This window comes from Tetranychus urticae, chromosome 3 (assembly GCF_039701765.1).
Source record: "Tetranychus urticae isolate SD_2017Ah chromosome 3, NJAU_TeUrti_SD_1.0, whole genome shotgun sequence".
In the NCBI taxonomy this organism is placed as follows: Eukaryota; Metazoa; Arthropoda; class Arachnida; order Trombidiformes; family Tetranychidae; genus Tetranychus; species Tetranychus urticae.
The window spans coordinates 1,117,404-1,135,942 of record NC_142960.1 but is presented as its reverse complement, the minus strand read 5'-3'; the positions used below and the strand labels follow the sequence as shown (position 1 = coordinate 1,135,942).

The following is an 18,539-nucleotide window of genomic DNA, read 5'->3' as shown; positions in this document are numbered from 1 at the left end:
TTTGGCGGAATATTATTTTCATTTGATTTGTATTGTTTCGCGCTAAAATGTTTCAAGAAAAGTATAAATTAATAGACGAGTCACATACTTAATCACTTATTAATTTATTAACGTATTATTAATTTGATTGAGAACAATTTTGTGTACAATTAATAATGACTAAAGATAAACCTTTCCCCATTAAATGACAGGTGAAATCAACAATTAAAAAACATTGGATGACGAATATTTTCAACAACAAAAAAGATGAATCACATTGTGTCATTGGTTTCAAATTAATTGAATAGGAAACCAAAGTAAGATGCAAGGTATTTTAAAAATGGATGTTCAGTTGTACGTAAATCGACTTCGACACCATCAGGAGCGAAGACTGCCTTGCATTTATCCAGTTTGTAGTTAAACTCATCATGGTTACAGACCATTCGAATCAAACCTGAATAAAAATAAAGTGGAATAAATTTTAGTTAGATATTCAAACAATGCCAATCTGCATATTCATGTTGATCAGTCTCCATTGCTGTAAAACTAGTATTAACCAGGCTAATTACTGTAATAAAACTAATCAAAATTATGCATATTAATACCTGCAAAAGCTTTGTCCAAGAAATTGAATATCGATTCTCTTCCATCCTTACCACATTCTTTCTCGATTGATCTGTAAGAAAAGATAAAATTTGATTAATTTACATTGCAAAGTCAATTATCAAATAAGAAAAATTCAGTGTAAGCATGGAAAAATAAGTCAGAGTCATTCCAAGGGCTCAATCTTTTAAAAATCCATGACTCAATCAAACAGTAAGCATTAAAAATTGTCATTTTGTCGTCGTATTCAAGTACTCAAAGAAAAATCTACATAGTATTGAGTTTTTTTGCACTAAAAAATACCTCAGGCTGAGTGGATTGTCAATTAACAATTACAAATACAAAGAAATTGAATAATTGTCCTTGGTAAAATCTTCAAATAAGTAAATACTAATAGATAGTTTTGTTGAATAACGATGTTAGTTGATAATAGTCTGGCCACACAATTAATAACTTGAGTGATGAGGATCTCCAATTTTCCAATAGGTCTATCTTAATGATATTAATACTCACGTCATTAAACAATCTTCCCATCTATTGTATGAACAACAAACAGAATCCAGACGATGATCGAGACTGCTGTTTTTATCACTTTTTTCAATCGTTGCCAAAAAAGGGTTGTTACATGTTTTCTTTGTCTCTTGGGTTCCAAGTACCTTTTCAACAGCACATGGTGAGTGTTTCAAGAAAGCTAAAATCATTCAAAATAAACAAATCATAAATCAATTAGAGAAATTTTAAAATCAAATAAATAAATTTCACATTTCCGCGAGAAAACAAGTTATGTAAAAACAAATGGACAAAGACAATGGAATCTACTAGAATATTCAATACACAAAATCGTTTTTTTCTGTCCTTGAAGATACATCTTTAACTGTTTAATAGCAAAACAAATTGTCAATTAATGACTTACCATCTCTATCTGGTCCAGGCTTACAGAATTTATCAATAGATTTGGTGAAGTATTCCAAAGTGAAATCAAAAAGCTCGTATTGTAATGGCGTACCACATCTCTCAACATACTGTTTGAAACAAGAGATAGTTTCTTGAACGGTACTGTAATGAATATTAAAATTAACAAAACAATTATTAATAATCTTATTTAGTTAACATATTTTAATTACAATTAGAGAAAAATAATGAAGCCTAAAACAAAAGATTAACCAGACAGAAAAAGATAGACAATGAGTAAGGGCAAATTGAATTCAACTTTGACCAGACAAAAGTATCAATTACAAAGTAACAATTATCTGATCCTAAAAAATCTCGATTATTTGGGTTAACCGATATTTCTGGTAAAGTATCATTGATAGTTTGATCAAATCTTATGCAAATAAATTGCTGGTTAATTTTTATTTCCCATTTATCAGTTGATTCAAAAGATTAATTGAAAGTGTTAATGGTGAAAGATTTTTCTGAAGGTTTGATCTGAAAATGTTTAATTTTAGAAAGTTTGATTAGGTCAAGAGAAAATTTATCCAAATTTTACCGAGTAATATAAATTTACTTGATTTAGCTTCCGTATACGACCATGATCACAATCAAAATCAGATAAATACCTTGACATTGTTTTGAGTATCATTTAAGATATTTGGATAAAGAATCAGAAAATCATGGTTAATCAAAATCATAATTTGGTTCGAGGACAATCAAACAAAACAAACAAGCATTGAATTGCAAATAAACGGTAAACAAACACAGAACAACGTTATTAAAATCAATATGGTCAATTGAGTTTACACTATTATTGTCTTGAAATTGTTGAAAGCGTATATAAGATGACAGTTAATCAAATCAATTTTAAGACTATTAGACTTGAAAATGAAGATTTCATGGAAATTATGAAAGTAAAAGTAATTTGATAACTTACCTGCAAATCTCATTCAATCCATGACTATCTTTCAGCAATTTATAAGTATCGGTCCTGTTACGATAACCTTCCAGCCTGTCCAGACATTTGTCCAACTCGGATAGGTTACAGGTTCCTTTTGGTCTTTTACTTCGATATCGATTTCTTTTTTTAGAACAATCAACAGACACAATAAAAATGATTAAAGCAACAATTAAAGCGATGGCAAGATTGTTTGATAATCTCATGATGATTTATAAAACAGTTAAATTGTGAGATTGGTCTGAGTTGTAGTCAAAGATTAAATGATATTGACCAGTTTGAATCACATTTTATTTTGTCATTTTTCGTTTAAATTGTAAGAGGGAGAAACAACAATCTGCAGGAGGAGTTAATTTCAATTTAATTAGCTACAGGCTTTATTTGTCTTATTTATCGTTCATAAATATTACACTTGAATTAAGTAATTTGCTTGGTAAACTTTGAGGCTCAAAATTCTGGTCTCAACGAACCGGTTTCATGTGAAGGAGAATCATTAAACCTTATGATAAACATTATTATTTATAACTAATATGCATTTATAATTATGCTAGAAATTGACCCAAAGACGATTCCAATGTCCAGACCAAACTGCTTTCCAACATATTAGATCCATCCGAGGTTAACTGCACTGGACAATCTAATATATCATATCTTCGTTAGTTTAGTCCAGGAAAAGCATAAAAAAAGAAATTTCTCGAAATAGAAATTAGACATTTTTTGGTAAAATCGACTATTAAATGATGCTTATTGTAATATGGCCAGAATAACCCCAAAAGTTGCACACTTTGAACCCAAAAATGTTACAAATCGTTGAAAGCAGAAAAACATGTTTCAGATCTTTATAGTCCTTGGTCTTTGTAATAGGGTTAAGTTATGGTTTTGTTCAAAATTGTTTGGTTTTATATTGGCAAAAACTTCATTTTGTTTAAGAGGAAGAAAGAATTTAAAATTAGCTAATTATTATAATATTATACAATTCATAATGATGAGACAATTGAAACAATATAACCGCCATTACATAACATTACAACTTATGAGTATAGAGGGCATTAATCTAATCACAGGAGTCTAGAAATGCAAAGGCATCCGACATAACGCATGCTCAAGTACTTTAACTTTTTGCGATCGTTTCAAAATCATTCTGTACGGTTATGAATGATTTTAAATTACAATGAGTTAATGAGTTAATTTCAGATTTAAAATCAATTAGCTAATTTTCTTTATTTGATAATCTAATTTTCTTCACAAAAATATATTTTATTATTAATTTTGAGCAAATTGAGGAGATCCCCCACAATTCCCCCACTCGTCCACAAATTTCATCTTAATACCTGGCTTAAAAATCATTAAAAGTATTTTCACAATGCGATTTAATACACTAGTAGTCAGGGTTAAGTTAACAAAAAAGGGTCAGACTTAAGTTAATTTTTAAGTGTCGCCATCTCGAGCATTTACCGTTTTAAGAGACACTAAACAATAAAAATCTGAAAAATCAAGTTCGATCTTAAAGGTACTTTTATTTCTTGTTAGATGGCGACTATGAAAAAAATCTCCAATTTTCTTAACTTAACTCTGACTACTAGTGTATTAAAAAAACATGAGAAAAGTTAATGAAGGGAACCAATTTAATCTTTAATTACCAAAAAATAATCAAAAAGCTTTATTGAACTAGAAATGAGACAATCTAATGTGATTCAATGTTTTTTAGCTGATTCAATGAATTCTCATTCCTGTTAAGAATATATGATATTTATCAATCGAAAATTTTGTCCTTTAAAGATCAATAATGCAAAATTTTATTTTGAAAATCAACAAAATTAAATAGAATACTGTAAGTCCTCAGTTAATGCATAAAAATGTGGGTTAAGCTTCCAGCAAAAATCAGAAAGATGGCGTTGTTTTTTCATCAAATTAATACTGAAAATTAGACTATTTATGACTAATTAACGTTAGGTGGAGCTGTTTTATGCATTAACTGAGTTATGCATTAACCGAGGATTTACTGTATCTTGCAATTGATTAAAATTATCAACTTTTTAAATGTTAGCAAAAAGTTAAAGTACTTGAGCATGCTCAATATGATGGGTGCCTTTGGATTTCTTGAATCCGTTGCCTTGGTTATCAAAGATGCTAAATCCTCTTCTTTGATTGGTTAGGTGCCTTTGCATTTCTAGACTCCTGTAATCTAATCTTGCAAGCGTGTTTGTTTTTTTGCAAATTGCTTTTTCGGAAGTTGATAATTTTTAAAGTCTAGAAACTATAAAAACTGTTGATTTAGTTGCGGAAATATGCAGTTATGTTAGTGAATGTAATCGTCAAGGAAGATCGTTATTACCTTTCAAGGAATCATCTTTATTCCTCAGTCGCCAATGAACCCATTTCATTTTCACTGTCATCTAGTGTCCCTGCTACAGTTAACCTGCTTCCATCACCATACTACCACCTGAATGTAGTAGTTTTACTCAACTCAACGTCGTCAACAAGTTAACGTGATGGTCATGTAATTAGGACTCTGGTATATTACATCCTTGGGTGATCATGAAGAGCCGCATTTTGTTTATCATATCTGATATTAAACCAATTTCTGTCTCGATTTTTGTATCATCTTCAAGGCAGATTTGCTACATGAATACTTGTTCATACGGTAAGTCAGCATTCTTCCGCCAAGATTATCTTTGCATAGACATAATTCTTAGTTTGACCGATCCTGGATCGAGTTCGACTTTATGACTATGCTAAATTAATTAATCCATCCACGCCGTCTTTCTATTTTATTTGATTGAATGGTACTAACTGAGTTTTACATTTTTTCTTTCAGGTTAATTTAATGGATGATATTTTTTCATACTTGCTCTATTAGGATGTCGGTGAGAATCTGTGTATGTATTTAGCTTGTTTTATAATTTTTAAGGCAGTTTTTGCTACATGAAAGCTGTAAATCTTGCTCTCATGTCGTTCCCTATTCTGCAAAATCAAATTTTTATGAGACGATATGCTTTGCATTAAAATTTTTATTTGAGTTTTAATACGAATCTTATTACACATTTCTTTTTCATTCATCCAGGCGGCAGTCTCAGAGTCAACGTATGGTCAAAATGAATTGTTACAATCTCTACGATAGATTATGTAATTTTTTGACGAATCAAAATCATAATCCTAGCTGCTATACAGAATGTATCATTTGATTTTCAGAACACTTATTTCTGTGATAAATTCATACGGTAAGTTAGCATTCTTCCGCCAAGATTATCTTTGCATAGACATAATTCTTAGTTTGACCGATCCTAAATCGGATTGGACCTTATGACTATGCTAAATTAATTAGGCCATCCACGCCGTCTTTCTATTTTATTTGATTGCATGGTACTAACTGAGTCTTACATTTTTTCTTCCAGGTTAATTAAATGGATGATATTTTTTCATACTTGATCAATGAGGATATCAATGATAACCTGAGTATGTATCTACTGTATATTTAGCTTGCCTTTCAATTTCTAAGGCAGTTTATGCTACATGAAAGCTCTACTTCTTGTTCTCATGTCGTTCCCTATTCTGCAAAATCAAATTTTTATGAGACGCTATGTTTTGCTTTGAAATTTATATTTAAGTTTGAATACGAATCTTATAATACATTGCTTTTCATTCATTCAGATAGCAGTTCTAGAATCTAAAAAAATTATGTTTACTTCCACCCGAAAAAAATATCTATCACTTGGAAGTTTCCCGATTCAATTTTTGTCCCGTACGTGTGGTGAATGACATTGGCTACGGAAGTCGACCAATTCATTTATAGACTGATATACATTGATTCAATGGCTAAATCAATGTGGACTCCAATCAAAATGAAATTGAACTGTATCAGTTAAAATCGTTTCAATATATTAAAAATAGCACTAATTCAGTATCATAAATGAAGATCAATGTTTTTCGTTTTATTAAGCGTGAAATTGAGAAAATCGATTACAAAATTTTAGTTTTTTAACTTAAATTAGTATCAATAACGGTAGAAACCATGAATGATCACGGGTTCACTACAGAAGCACTTCGAAAAAGAGAAAAGTAAAATGATTATCATATCTTGTCTGTTTTGATAAAAAATATGACTGCAAAGAAAATGAAAAGCCCTGATAATTAATTACTTGAGATAATCTTCCATCGTAATCATCAAGGACATATATAAGTTTAAATTGAAACTTGTTACACCTGTTACATTTCGAATCACAACTCAAGCTACTTAAAGTGAAATCACTTGCCACTGTCCAACTATTTGTTGAATTGAATAAACGCCATGGACATTTCATTCAAAGGGAAACGTGCTCTTGTCACTGGCGCTGGAAGAGGTAAGAAGTCATTCATCAATCAACTTGAATTTGTTTGTATTAACCTCTGAATTGATTTAACTAGGAATCGGTCGAGACATTGTTAAAAGACTCGTTAAGCTTGGAGCAACTGTGGTAGCCTTAAGTAAAACCAAGGAGAATCTTGAATCGCTTAAAGCAGAGGTTAGTAGATGACTGTTTTGTAAATTTATTTAAATGACCTTTTGTCCTCCAAAAATATACTTTCAATAGCTTCCTGAGATTGAAATCGTACCATGTGATCTTGCGAATTGGGAAGAAACGCGAAAAGCTGTAGCTTCCTTGGATACAATTGATTTGTTGGTCAATAATGCCGCTTATGCTAAACTTGATCCAATTGGGGAAGTTGATGAACAGACTTGTAATTTGTAAGTAATCCTGATTCCTCAAAATTTCCAGCTATTAATGTTTATATCTCTTGATTTTTTAGGCATTTTGACATCAATGTCAAATCGATCATCAATGTTACCCAAGAAGTGGTTAAAAAATTGAAAGCTGCTGGCAAACCAGGATCTATTGTGAACATTTCGAGTCAAGCTGGAATGGTTGCTCTACAAGATCATGTTGCCTACTGTGCATCAAAAGGAGCTGTTGATCAAATCACCCGAGTTTCTGCCCTTGAATTGGGTCCTTTCAATATAAGATGTAATTCAGTTAACCCAACTGTCGTTGAAACTGAAATGGGGAAAAGAGGATGGGCTGATCCAATTAAACGACAATGGATGATGGAAAGGATTCCTCTTCGGAGATTTGCTGATATTGACGATGTTGTCGACGCGATTGTTTATCTTCTCAGTGATAAATCAGCCATGATCAACGGAGTTATTTTACCCATCGACGGAGGATTTACAGCCTGTTAATTTTGCCAGTTCACTCCATATTACTCGTTGCCTTCTAGTTCAATGGTTACAGCTATTTCAAATTTTGATAAAACAAAGATTTTTTCATTGCTCATGACACGAGGGAATCCATTTAATATTAATACGAATCTAATTATTTCAAGTAAAACTAATTTCCATAAGTAACTGTAAAATGAAATAAAAATAAGGTTATGGCTTACATGTTATGTTAGTTATTTACTGATTTTGGTGTTTCCCAGAAAAACCTAGTTCAAAACAATGGCAGGGCTGAAAAGAAAGTAGTCGCGTTAAACTGATAGGTTGAGTAAAAGTCCTTTTAAGGCAAATATTGTTAAATTTCTCACTGATTTCAGCGTAATTTAAGTAGGTGTAAGAAAGGTATTTCATTAACCGTGAAGACAACCCTTTGCCTATGTTTGAACCATCTATGATTTACTACTTTAATAAACCATTTAATTAAGACAGAGAGAAATGAAGTCAGCCCACTGATGAAATGTGAACACAGGTGGGTTACAATCATTGAAAGCAACTATTGAATACATTTATTGAAACATACTCATCAATTTTCCCATGAAAAAGGGTTAGTAAAGGAGGCATACAATTGATATTAAGGTGTTTCTTTAATCTAGAGAATTCGATCGTGAAAAGTTCATTGGTTGAAATCAAGGCCATTGTTCACAAAATCTATAACAAACAAGACGCCACTAAATGTTACTATTTAAATTACAAATAAACACTGAATAATCATCTCAAATTGTAATAGAGAAAGCAATGATTTATATTGGGAAGAATAAGGTTTGATAATAAATTGCAAATTTTTCAGTGAGTAATCATGATTATTCATAATTCATGTCGATTCGGAAACCTTTCTGTGTTCATCTCATGCAATCTTCATCAGTCTTCCTCCGCATCTTTTTTCAGCATCTTATTCACCACTCACTTACTTTCTCCCACCCTAGTTTACCTCATCATCTTCATCATCCTCAACATCTTCCTCTAAAAATCCTTGGCAGACAAAAATAAGTTAATCGCATTGGAAATGTATCATCATTTCAACCAAATTGTACTAAGCTTGTGTTTCCCTTTGTTTTTATACTTTATTTGAAAGACTTGATTCCCAACAATGTTCAACTCTGTGTTTAACTGTTTAATTGTTGCGAGCTTAATTACTTTACTGATTCCTCTTGCTTCTGCTTTTCAAGTGTTAGTCTATGCGCCTTCAGCCGTTGAAAGAGGTTCTCAGGCCACTCTCATTTGTATCTCTGATTTGTACACGGAAAATATTTACAAAGTAACCTGGAAAAAGGATGATTCAAAAATCTATCGCTATAAACCATCTGATATTGACTCTGAGAGGGAAGTGTTTCGAACACCTGGATTAAGAATCAATGAAAGATTATCCAATTTAACTCATCTTTATCTAAACTCTGTCGATATTCCAACCGAAGGTACATTTACTTGTGAAGTTGAGAGTCGTGGACCTTCATTTTATACCAGAAGAAACTCAAGTGAACTAAGAGTGTATTCAGTGCCGCAAACAAGAGATCCCATTCTAATTGAAGATCCACCATCTCGTAATTTAAAAAAGATGGACTTAATGTGTGTTTCAGCTGCAACTTATCCCGCCACCAAATTATCTTGGTTAATTAATGGTCGACTCGCTGATCAAAGTGAATTGTCAACTTCATCTGTGACAACTCAATCGGATTTAACAAAGGTTTGTCATCTCTCAATAGCTACAACACGGCCACTTCATTGCCAGAGTGTTTCCAATATTGTTTTAAATCAACTTTTCATTACTTTCAGCTAACATTTCATTGGTATGAATCAGTATTCAATATTCCATCAGATTTAATGAAACCTGTTTGTCGTTTCTTTTGTAAACACAGAAGGCTATTTTTGCCTTTTTAGCAAACATCCTTCTCGCCAGAAAGTTAACTGTCATTATTGCTGTACATGAAAGTCAATGATATCAATTGTTGGCCATATAAACCTTAAATTGAAATATAACTTACATCGCCCACATTACAATTCATGGTATCGCCGTTGTGTGAATCCAATCATACAAACACTTTGCTGTGACAAGCTGTTTGTTTAGTTTATTAAAAACGTTATGAGATGTTACGATAAACCTTTTCATAAATTAGCTGGGATTGGTTTCCAAACCCTTGATTGTTATGCATGTATCGTATATATTAGTACAATAGCTCCTCATTATTTACATAATTTAGGTTTTAAAAAACGAAACATTTCCATTCAAAGAAAATTAAACTAAACTCCGAACTCATGGCGACTTCATACGGACTTTTGTTCCAAGTTTCCAACAATCACAACCAGTTAACTAACATGTAAAACCAAGTGTAATTCAATAGTTAGATTTGATTACTCGATCGCCAGGAATAGATCATCCAAAGTTGGCAATAACATTTGATAGCTATTATGATAGTCCAAAAATCTTATCAATACTGTGATCTGAAATCACAGTATCGTAAGTTTAGCTTCTTGGTATTTAATTACATTGTGCTGAGTACATTTGACATTACATTCGTTTGCTGAGATCAATCTTTCCAAGATTTATTCAAAGTCTATTTAGTTTAATTGCAAGTTCGAACTTTTATTTTGTTCAATTTGCGAAAATTGTCACTCACAATTTAACGCAATGTAAATTTTCTTTCAGAGGAGTTAATCATTTAATTCTAAGGCTGTCATAATTTGTGTGACGATTTTAAAATAAGCATCTTTCTGCAATTAATTTCAATCTTTTCAATTGTTAGCTCTGTCACTTTAAGCAATAAACTTAAAAAACAATTCGATCAACAATGCATTTCTCGAACAATGCAATTCGGTTCAAAATTATGATCATAAACTTCAGATACATTTTCAAGAGCTTTTCATTACAATCAATTTTAATTTCCGAGGATAACACAATTGATTTCTTGACATATTCAATTGCAATGAACCTTGTGATATTACAATGAATGTTGGTTTTGTTGTGAAAACTCTGTGTCTTTAAAGTTGGCTGGTTTATTTCATACGAAAGTTGCTTCTATCCACATAGTAAATGTCTATTAGTCGAGAATGGCCAATTTAATATTGATTGTTTTTGGTTCGTTTTATTTACAATTGAAATACGACTTTTAAGGTTGAATTATGGCTAAACAATCGAGCGGCTAATCGATTGTAAAGCTTTCAAAGCTTCAAGTCCAAGACTTGCACTTTCCAAGATATTAATTGACAATTATTCGGTTTTAATTTCAATACCAGTTTTAAATCCAATCTATTTTTAAACGTTTATTAGGTTAATTGTGACAAAATCATAAAATATCGATTGATAAAACTGTCAATTTCAAGGCAAAAGATGTAATATTTGGGTTATTACACAGAGACATAAAAACGGTGGATTGAAAAAATTGAATAACTACGCGCTTCTGTGTAATTTAATGATTGATTGTAAATAATTAATTGTTATTTGCTTTATTCTAACAACAATTGAAAATACTCTCAACTGTCAGCCATTGGACTTGATTGTCTATCAACAGCTAAAAATATCACTGTTGGCGTGGTTCCAAGTGAGGTTATAAATGAGTTACAATGGTTGATTTACTTGAATTGTTTTGTTATTGTTGCTTAATTCCCAATGAAAGGCCAATTGTTTATTGAACAATGTTACTAGTTACTGTTAAATATTAATAATAATCTATTTCTTTATTCATTTTCAGGTTTCTAAATTAGGATTAAAGTACATTGCCCGTAAAGAGGATCTTCATCCAGGCTATCTGAACTTCACTTGTACTGGGTTGATACAGTTAACTTACCCTGATACAACTCGAGATCTTGGTCGATTTACCAGCTCATTAACAATTCGACCTCGTGAAAAGTCCAGAGAAAAGGCTGAATACACTCATGAAACCATGGATTATGCTGATGAATCTGTTCCAGCCACGGTCCATGAAGAGGTTCGCCCTGGTCCTGGTTACAGAGGAGTTCGAGGACAATCTAAATTGAATGCATCTTCTTCATTAACTAGCAATCTTTTCATTATTTTAATCCATTTGACAATCATTTCAATTGTTGTTGGGAAGTAACAGTCAACAGATATTAACCTTTTTGTTACTCACACATCTCTTATATTATTTGTAATATCAATAATCATTCTGGTTTCCTAACTTATATTGACTTTTTTTGTAAAGTGTATTTAATTGTATTATCTATTATTGTTTCTCTGGGTTTTCAGCTGAACAATTATTCCTATTAAAGATTCAATAAACATTGTTTGTTATGATCACAAAAATCATGTATTGCTAACTCAACAATGAAAAACGGGTGAAAATGAATTTCTTTCAAATTTAAATTCTGCTGGTTTGTAGGGACATGCAAACTGTATCGGTTTGTGCGATTAAAAAATTTCTCTGACCAACAGTTGTCGAGAAAATGGAGATCGAAGTTGAAACTTCGATCGTCTTTTGTGCAATCATGGAAGAAGATTTTTCTATGAAACTCAGTTTGCAAATGTGATTTTCAATATTGAACCAGAAAATGTACTTACTTTGCGAAGTAAAACTTTTCTTTTTCTGCAAAACAGATAAGTTCGATTTTCTTCTAAACGGACCGATTTCTGTGGCCATAAGTGTTAGAAAGCTGAAACTTAATGAATATGCATAGATATTGTTAGTTCACATTATGGGTTAAATACTTATTACAATTTAATAATAGTTCTCTTGATTTTGGCATTTGATTTTAAAACTTTAAGCTTCGCTATTTAGCAAATGGCATCACCTACAATCAGTATTCTTTCGCCAATTCCATTCTTTATTAATTGCAAATGCAATTCAAGCAAATAATTTTACATTAGTGAACTTTGGGCGTGATATTTAGGCTGTAAATCTGCTAGCAACAGCTTATTGACCAGAAAAGACTCATATAAAAGCATATCTTGCTAAATAAACCACTTTTCTGGTTAAACTTATAACTGAAATGCAAAGAGTGCTGTAAAAGATGCGATCATTTGTGTAAAGAGTTGAGACTTGATGGATTTGTAGCAACATAAAAACTGAATCCATCGGTACCATTAATTAATTGATTTGATGGATAGCTTTCAAGTAAATCGAGGTCAAAGTTGAAACTTCGATCGCCTTTTGTGCAGCAATGGAAGCAGACTTTTTCATGAAACTAACTCTAATGATGTGCATTTTCATTCCCAAACAGAAATTGATCTTATTTCGAATATAAATTTTTCTGATTCTGTAAAATCGATCAAAGCGCAATACGAAGTTAAACCGATCACTTTCTGTGATCGTAAAAGTTAGAAGGCTGAAACTTATAATTGATCTAATATAATTGTTTGCTCACACCATGGATTAAAAACTTTCCCCCCAAAATCAATAGTTCTCATAATATTGGCCATTGACCTAAAAACTTTGAGGCTCGATATTTTGAGAATGATTGCCCCTTCATCGATCATTCTTTTACTAAACATTAGTTACTATTATGGGCTATAACAGTGCAAAAGTGAATATCGAATAAAAACTGCACAGAATCATTTAATAATGAAGATTCCTCATTTGTGTTAAATCATCTATGCAACTTTATCAATCAAGTCTAAAATCTGACAACATAAATAATTAGATGCTATAACTTTTTCTGTGGAATCTCGAATGATTTAATACTTCAACATAGCATAGGCCATAATGCAAACTAATGTTTGACCAAGAATGATCATTTTAGATGATAGAATTCTCGAGACTTGATTGATAAAGTTGCATTTGTCCTCATTTGTGTTAAATCATCTATGCAACTTTATCAATCAAGTCTCGAGAATTCTATCATCTAAAATGATCATTCTTGGTCAAACATTAGTTTGCATTATGGCCTATGCTATGTTGAAGTATTAAATCATTCGAGATTCCACAGAAAAAGTTATAGCATCTAATTATTTATGTTGTCAGATTTTAGACTTGATTGATAAAGTTGCATAGATGATTTAACACAAATGAGGAATCTTCATTATTAAATGATTCTGTGCAGTTTTTATTCGATATTCACTTTTGCACTGTTATAGCCCATAATAGTAACTAATGTTTAGTAAAAGAATGATCGATGAAGGGGCAATCATTCTCAAAATATCGAGCCTCAAAGTTTTTAGGTCAATGGCCAATATTATGAGAACTATTGATTTTGGGGGGAAAGTTTTTAATCCATGGTGTGAGCAAACAATTATATTAGATCAATTATAAGTTTCAGCCTTCTAACTTTTACGATCACAGAAAGTGATCGGTTTAACTTCGTATTGCGCTTTGATCGATTTTACAGAATCAGAAAAATTTATATTCGAAATAAGATCAATTTCTGTTTGGGAATGAAAATGCACATCATTAGAGTTAGTTTCATGAAAAAGTCTGCTTCCATTGCTGCACAAAAGGCGATCGAAGTTTCAACTTTGACCTCGATTTACTTGAAAGCTATCCATCAAATCAATTAATTAATGGTACCGATGGATTCAGTTTTTATGTTGCTACAAATCCATCAAGTCTCAACTCTTTACACAAATGATCGCATCTTTTACAGCACTCTTTGCATTTCAGTTATAAGTTTAACCAGAAAAGTGGTTTATTTAGCAAGATATGCTTTTATATGAGTCTTTTCTGGTCAATAAGCTGTTGCTAGCAGATTTACAGCCTAAATATCACGCCCAAAGTTCACTAATGTAAAATTATTTGCTTGAATTGCATTTGCAATTAATAAAGAATGGAATTGGCGAAAGAATACTGATTGTAGGTGATGCCATTTGCTAAATAGCGAAGCTTAAAGTTTTAAAATCAAATGCCAAAATCAAGAGAACTATTATTAAATTGTAATAAGTATTTAACCCATAATGTGAACTAACAATATCTATGCATATTCATTAAGTTTCAGCTTTCTAACACTTATGGCCACAGAAATCGGTCCGTTTAGAAGAAAATCGAACTTATCTGTTTTGCAGAAAAAGAAAAGTTTTACTTCGCAAAGTAAGTACATTTTCTGGTTCAATATTGAAAATCACATTTGCAAACTGAGTTTCATAGAAAAATCTTCTTCCATGATTGCACAAAAGACGATCGAAGTTTCAACTTCGATCTCCATTTTCTCGACAACTGTTGGTCAGAGAAATTTTTTAATCGCACAAACCGATACAGTTTGCATGTCCCTACAAACCAACAGAATTCAAATTTGAAATAAATTCATTTTTACTCATTTTTGCCCATTTGTGTGGATTTTGCATGAATGTGACATTTGTTTCTTGTTAGTAACAATCTTAAATAACAACTTCATCAGTTTCATCATTTTCTTATGTAATGAAGATCATTAAATTACTCGAACAATTTTGCTGTGTTTCAATTATTGACAGGATATTTGCACTTGTAGCTATGCGTTTAATAGCCAAATCTGTTCAGATTTCATTCACAAATGATTAAATCTTTTATCGTGAAACTATTGAAATTATTTTGAGAGGTTTAACTCGAGAGGTTTTTAGCTTATCAATTCATAACAAACATTCATCAAATCATTCATAAACAGCAGGATAATCAAAACTCTGCAACTGATTGGTTTGAAGATGGCGTATTTAAAAATTGTTTCAAACCCAATTTAATTGCCACTAGTTTTGTTTTAACAACAAAATTCAACATAAACCGAGTTTAATTGTGCGATGGAAAAGTGGTTAAGAGTGGGATTCAATATAAAGATCAATGTACGTTGCAATATAAAGGCTTGGATTGGAGTAAATTAATATTTATTTTATAATAATCGACTGAATAAGGATTGAATTTCAAATAAAATTGATTCACTATCAGGTTTATACAATTATTTATATATTTATATGAATATTTTCAAATTATTTATTTACAGTGAAACCGGGTGTAAAGCCGGTGAATGTTTTCATATGTTTGTTGCTAAACATGTATTTATAAATGAAAAATTATTCGGGTTATAAGGGTTTGTCGATTATTTTTGACTGACACGTCTTTCCAATTATGATCGACGTGTACCATGACTTGTGTTCAGCTAATAATCAGGTGGTGATGTTGATAGAAATTGAAAGGGTTGAAGATAGAGATGATAATGGATACAGATCATTGGCCATTTTTGCAGCATTTTGATGTAATCTCACTTTGGTTACCTTTGCTAATTGCTTTGTTTTAATGACTTAGAAGCTTAGGCGAGGGCTTTAGGGGTTACCAGAGTTTTGATTGAATGAGCATCCATCTTAATTGGTACTGAAGCTTCAGTAAAACCATCAACAACCAAGTCAACTGGTTCATCATTAGTGTTGAGAACAACCATGACTACTTGATCAGCTGGATCAATGAAAGATGCCAAAAGAACTCCAGTGTCATTGCCGTGAATTTCGTGTCCAATGTAAATAGAACCGGGTGGAATGAATTTGGAAAAGTGACCTAAAGAGTAGAACATTGGATTTCTATAATATGTAGCCGATTCAGCGTCAACTAAAATTAAACCATCTGTCCAATTTTCTGCCCAAGAAGGTCCACCTTTGGTGTTGAGAGCAAGATTCCAATCCAACCAACCAGAAGAGTATCTTTGTAATCCTTTGATGATATCAACTGCATAAGTCTCGGCTCGAGTCCAGTTTCCGAGTTGAGCTAATATTCAATAATCAGATGAGAAAATATAAAACCATTAAGCATTCAAGTCTACTAATTCAATCTTTCATCAAGTTTACTGGCTGTAACAAAATCTAAACTTACCTCTTCTAGAACTGAATCGTTGCCAACCTTCACAGGCTTCGGTTCCTAACAAGAGTTTGTCAGCGAAATTTTCATGAGCTCGCTCTAAATTCTCGAAGAAATCCTTAGCGCCATGTCTATACCAATGGAAACCAATACCAGTCACAAAGGATGCGGCTTCTTCATCAAACAGGACTGCTTCAGTATAGTTGGGCATGAATTGTCGTACTTCATCATGAAGTAAAACTTGAAGTTTATCAGTTCCATAACCAGCATCACGAAGAGTGGGTCCAAGATCTAATTTAACGTAATCACGTAATAATTCTGGTGTCATACCAAGACAGTTGAAGAAGAAATCTTCATTGATAATAGCATTGGTAGGTTCATTGCCAGTTGTGATGCCCCAGAAATTGATTCCAGCTCTAGCATAAGCTTCGAGAAACCTAAAAGCACAAAGAAATAAATAAAATACAGATAAATGAAATAATTAAAAAACTATCAATCATGTTGCATGATTATTCAATAATCTTTTGTGAATCGTAGTCGATCAAAGCGACCTCTCCTTTCATTTTCAAACAATAGCTGCGATGGATTTACACTTTCAGTGTAACTGATCAATGATCAACTTAAAACACTTGCATGAACTTAAATCAGAATTATGTATGTTATAATTCATAACTTGTACAAAAAATTCATTTGGCAAACATGAGACTAATAATTTACTTTCATTCAATATCATTGTCACTATCATTACTCTAAGAAATATAATGAAACAAGATTCTTACTTGACATGATATTTTGCCCATGCTTTGTAATAGGGTCCACCGGGTACGCCTTTCAGGAATCCATTTCCTTTGATATCGTTATTGGTTTTCATCCAGGCTGGAGGTGACCAGGCAGAGCCTAAGAGCTTCAGACGACCTTCCTTCAATTCTTGAGCACGTTCGATCATTGGGATCTTAAAACAAAAGAAGAAACTTTTAGCATATGATCTTAAACTCGACGAATTGAATTTCTTTTAAAAATCAATTCGAGTTCGCAAAAGTCAATTTTGACTTGGAGATGAACTAAAGTAGTGACTTACCTTCAATTGAGTGTCTTCTGGTTGGAGAGCAAAGTTCTTTAGCTCAAAATCACCATCTTGGTTATCATTGTAAGTGTAAAGTCGATTTGAAAAGTCAGTACCACCAATTGGAACTCGAGCAAGAGAATAATCGAGACCAGTTCTTGAAAAGTAATCTTGCATGATGTGATCTGAAAGATTGGCTGGTAAATCGAGTAAATTGTAACCGGTTGCATCTGTGAAAGCACCACCGAAACCAACAATGGTTTGTCTTTGGTCATGAGGAAGGAGACGAACTCGTATCAATGAGGAACCAGAAGTTTCCATGATTACTTCATTTCGAGGCAGATCTTTGGTTGAACGCTCTGTTCGGTGGAAACGGTGTTGATCTTGCGAGGATTCCCATGTGAAGATGAAACCTTTAGGAACTGGAGTTGCCGGTTCAATGGATCGACAGTCACTTATATTACAAACACAGACGAATGAGTTTTGATCAAAATACTGCTTCACACAATTGTCATCATTACCATAAGTCAAAGGAATAATAGTAATCGAAAGAGTCAAAAAGATTGACACCAATATTGTTGGACTAAACAATCGAGTCATAATTAGTTAGTCTTCTACTTTCTTCTAGAATTGGCTTGTAAATGAATTTCAATAAAAGCTAAGAGACAAATGAGACCAAAAAATGCGAACCAAGATTTATAAATGGCTCAACCCAAAATTAATCAGCTTATTTAAACTCGTTTTTCGGACAACCAAGTGTCGGTCAAAGGTGGAGTCAACTCGGAATTTCACTGAAAACAAAGTAAAAGATGGACGTTGAAATAAAATACAAAAATTTAAAGGCAATTGTAATCGACAATTGAGTCTACATGAAATAATGTGAAAAACTTTAACCCTATTAAGTTGGAGTCGCAACTCGAGATGAAGGATCGTTAGGAACGAGAATCGGTTTTTATAGTGAGAATGAAGAGTGAATCAGATTGAGAGAGAACGAAAATGTGAGAGGAAGATAAGGGAAGAAAGAAAAGGTGAGACGAAAGATGATTAAGTGAGATG

The 18,539-nt window shown here is 32.3% G+C and overlaps 4 protein-coding genes and 1 long non-coding RNA gene across 5 annotated transcripts; 3 read left to right on the top strand and 2 right to left on the bottom strand.

The window, feature by feature from the left end:
- Window positions 1-85: 85 nt before the first annotated feature.
- On the bottom strand, window positions 86-2,730 carry LOC107369042 (uncharacterized). Its single transcript, XM_015936959.3, has 5 exons — window positions 2,453-2,730; window positions 1,496-1,638; window positions 1,096-1,273; window positions 585-655; window positions 86-433 (listed from the first exon to the last, which is right to left on the bottom strand). Exons 1-5 carry the CDS (start codon window positions 2,677-2,679, stop codon window positions 276-278), a joined length of 777 nt encoding a protein of 258 aa, XP_015792445.2. The 5' UTR covers window positions 2,680-2,730; the 3' UTR covers window positions 86-275.
- Window positions 2,731-4,770: 2,040 nt separating this feature from the next.
- LOC149093132 (uncharacterized) lies at window positions 4,771-6,266 on the top strand. Its single transcript, XR_016200109.1, has 3 exons — window positions 4,771-5,117; window positions 5,292-5,352; window positions 6,125-6,266. It is a non-coding gene; the product is annotated as an uncharacterized LOC149093132 (long non-coding RNA).
- A 432-nt stretch (window positions 6,267-6,698) lies between these two features.
- LOC107369202 (L-xylulose reductase) lies at window positions 6,699-7,890 on the top strand. Its single transcript, XM_015937132.3, has 4 exons — window positions 6,699-6,813; window positions 6,878-6,975; window positions 7,045-7,199; window positions 7,262-7,890. Exons 1-4 carry the CDS (start codon window positions 6,762-6,764, stop codon window positions 7,689-7,691), a joined length of 735 nt encoding a protein of 244 aa, XP_015792618.1. The 5' UTR covers window positions 6,699-6,761; the 3' UTR covers window positions 7,692-7,890.
- A 558-nt stretch (window positions 7,891-8,448) lies between these two features.
- On the top strand, window positions 8,449-11,982 carry LOC107369217 (uncharacterized). Its single transcript, XM_015937148.2, has 2 exons — window positions 8,449-9,408; window positions 11,411-11,982. The coding sequence occupies exons 1-2, from the start codon at window positions 8,815-8,817 to the stop codon at window positions 11,774-11,776; spliced, it is 960 nt and encodes a 319-aa protein (XP_015792634.2). The 5' UTR covers window positions 8,449-8,814; the 3' UTR covers window positions 11,777-11,982.
- A 3,460-nt stretch (window positions 11,983-15,442) lies between these two features.
- LOC107369178 (lysosomal acid glucosylceramidase) lies at window positions 15,443-18,397 on the bottom strand. The gene is made up of 4 exons (XM_015937107.3): window positions 17,499-18,397; window positions 17,200-17,372; window positions 16,436-16,857; window positions 15,443-16,330 (listed from the first exon to the last, which is right to left on the bottom strand). The coding sequence occupies exons 1-4, from the start codon at window positions 18,081-18,083 to the stop codon at window positions 15,882-15,884; spliced, it is 1,629 nt and encodes a 542-aa protein (XP_015792593.2). The 5' UTR covers window positions 18,084-18,397; the 3' UTR covers window positions 15,443-15,881.
- Window positions 18,398-18,539: the final 142 nt, after the last annotated feature.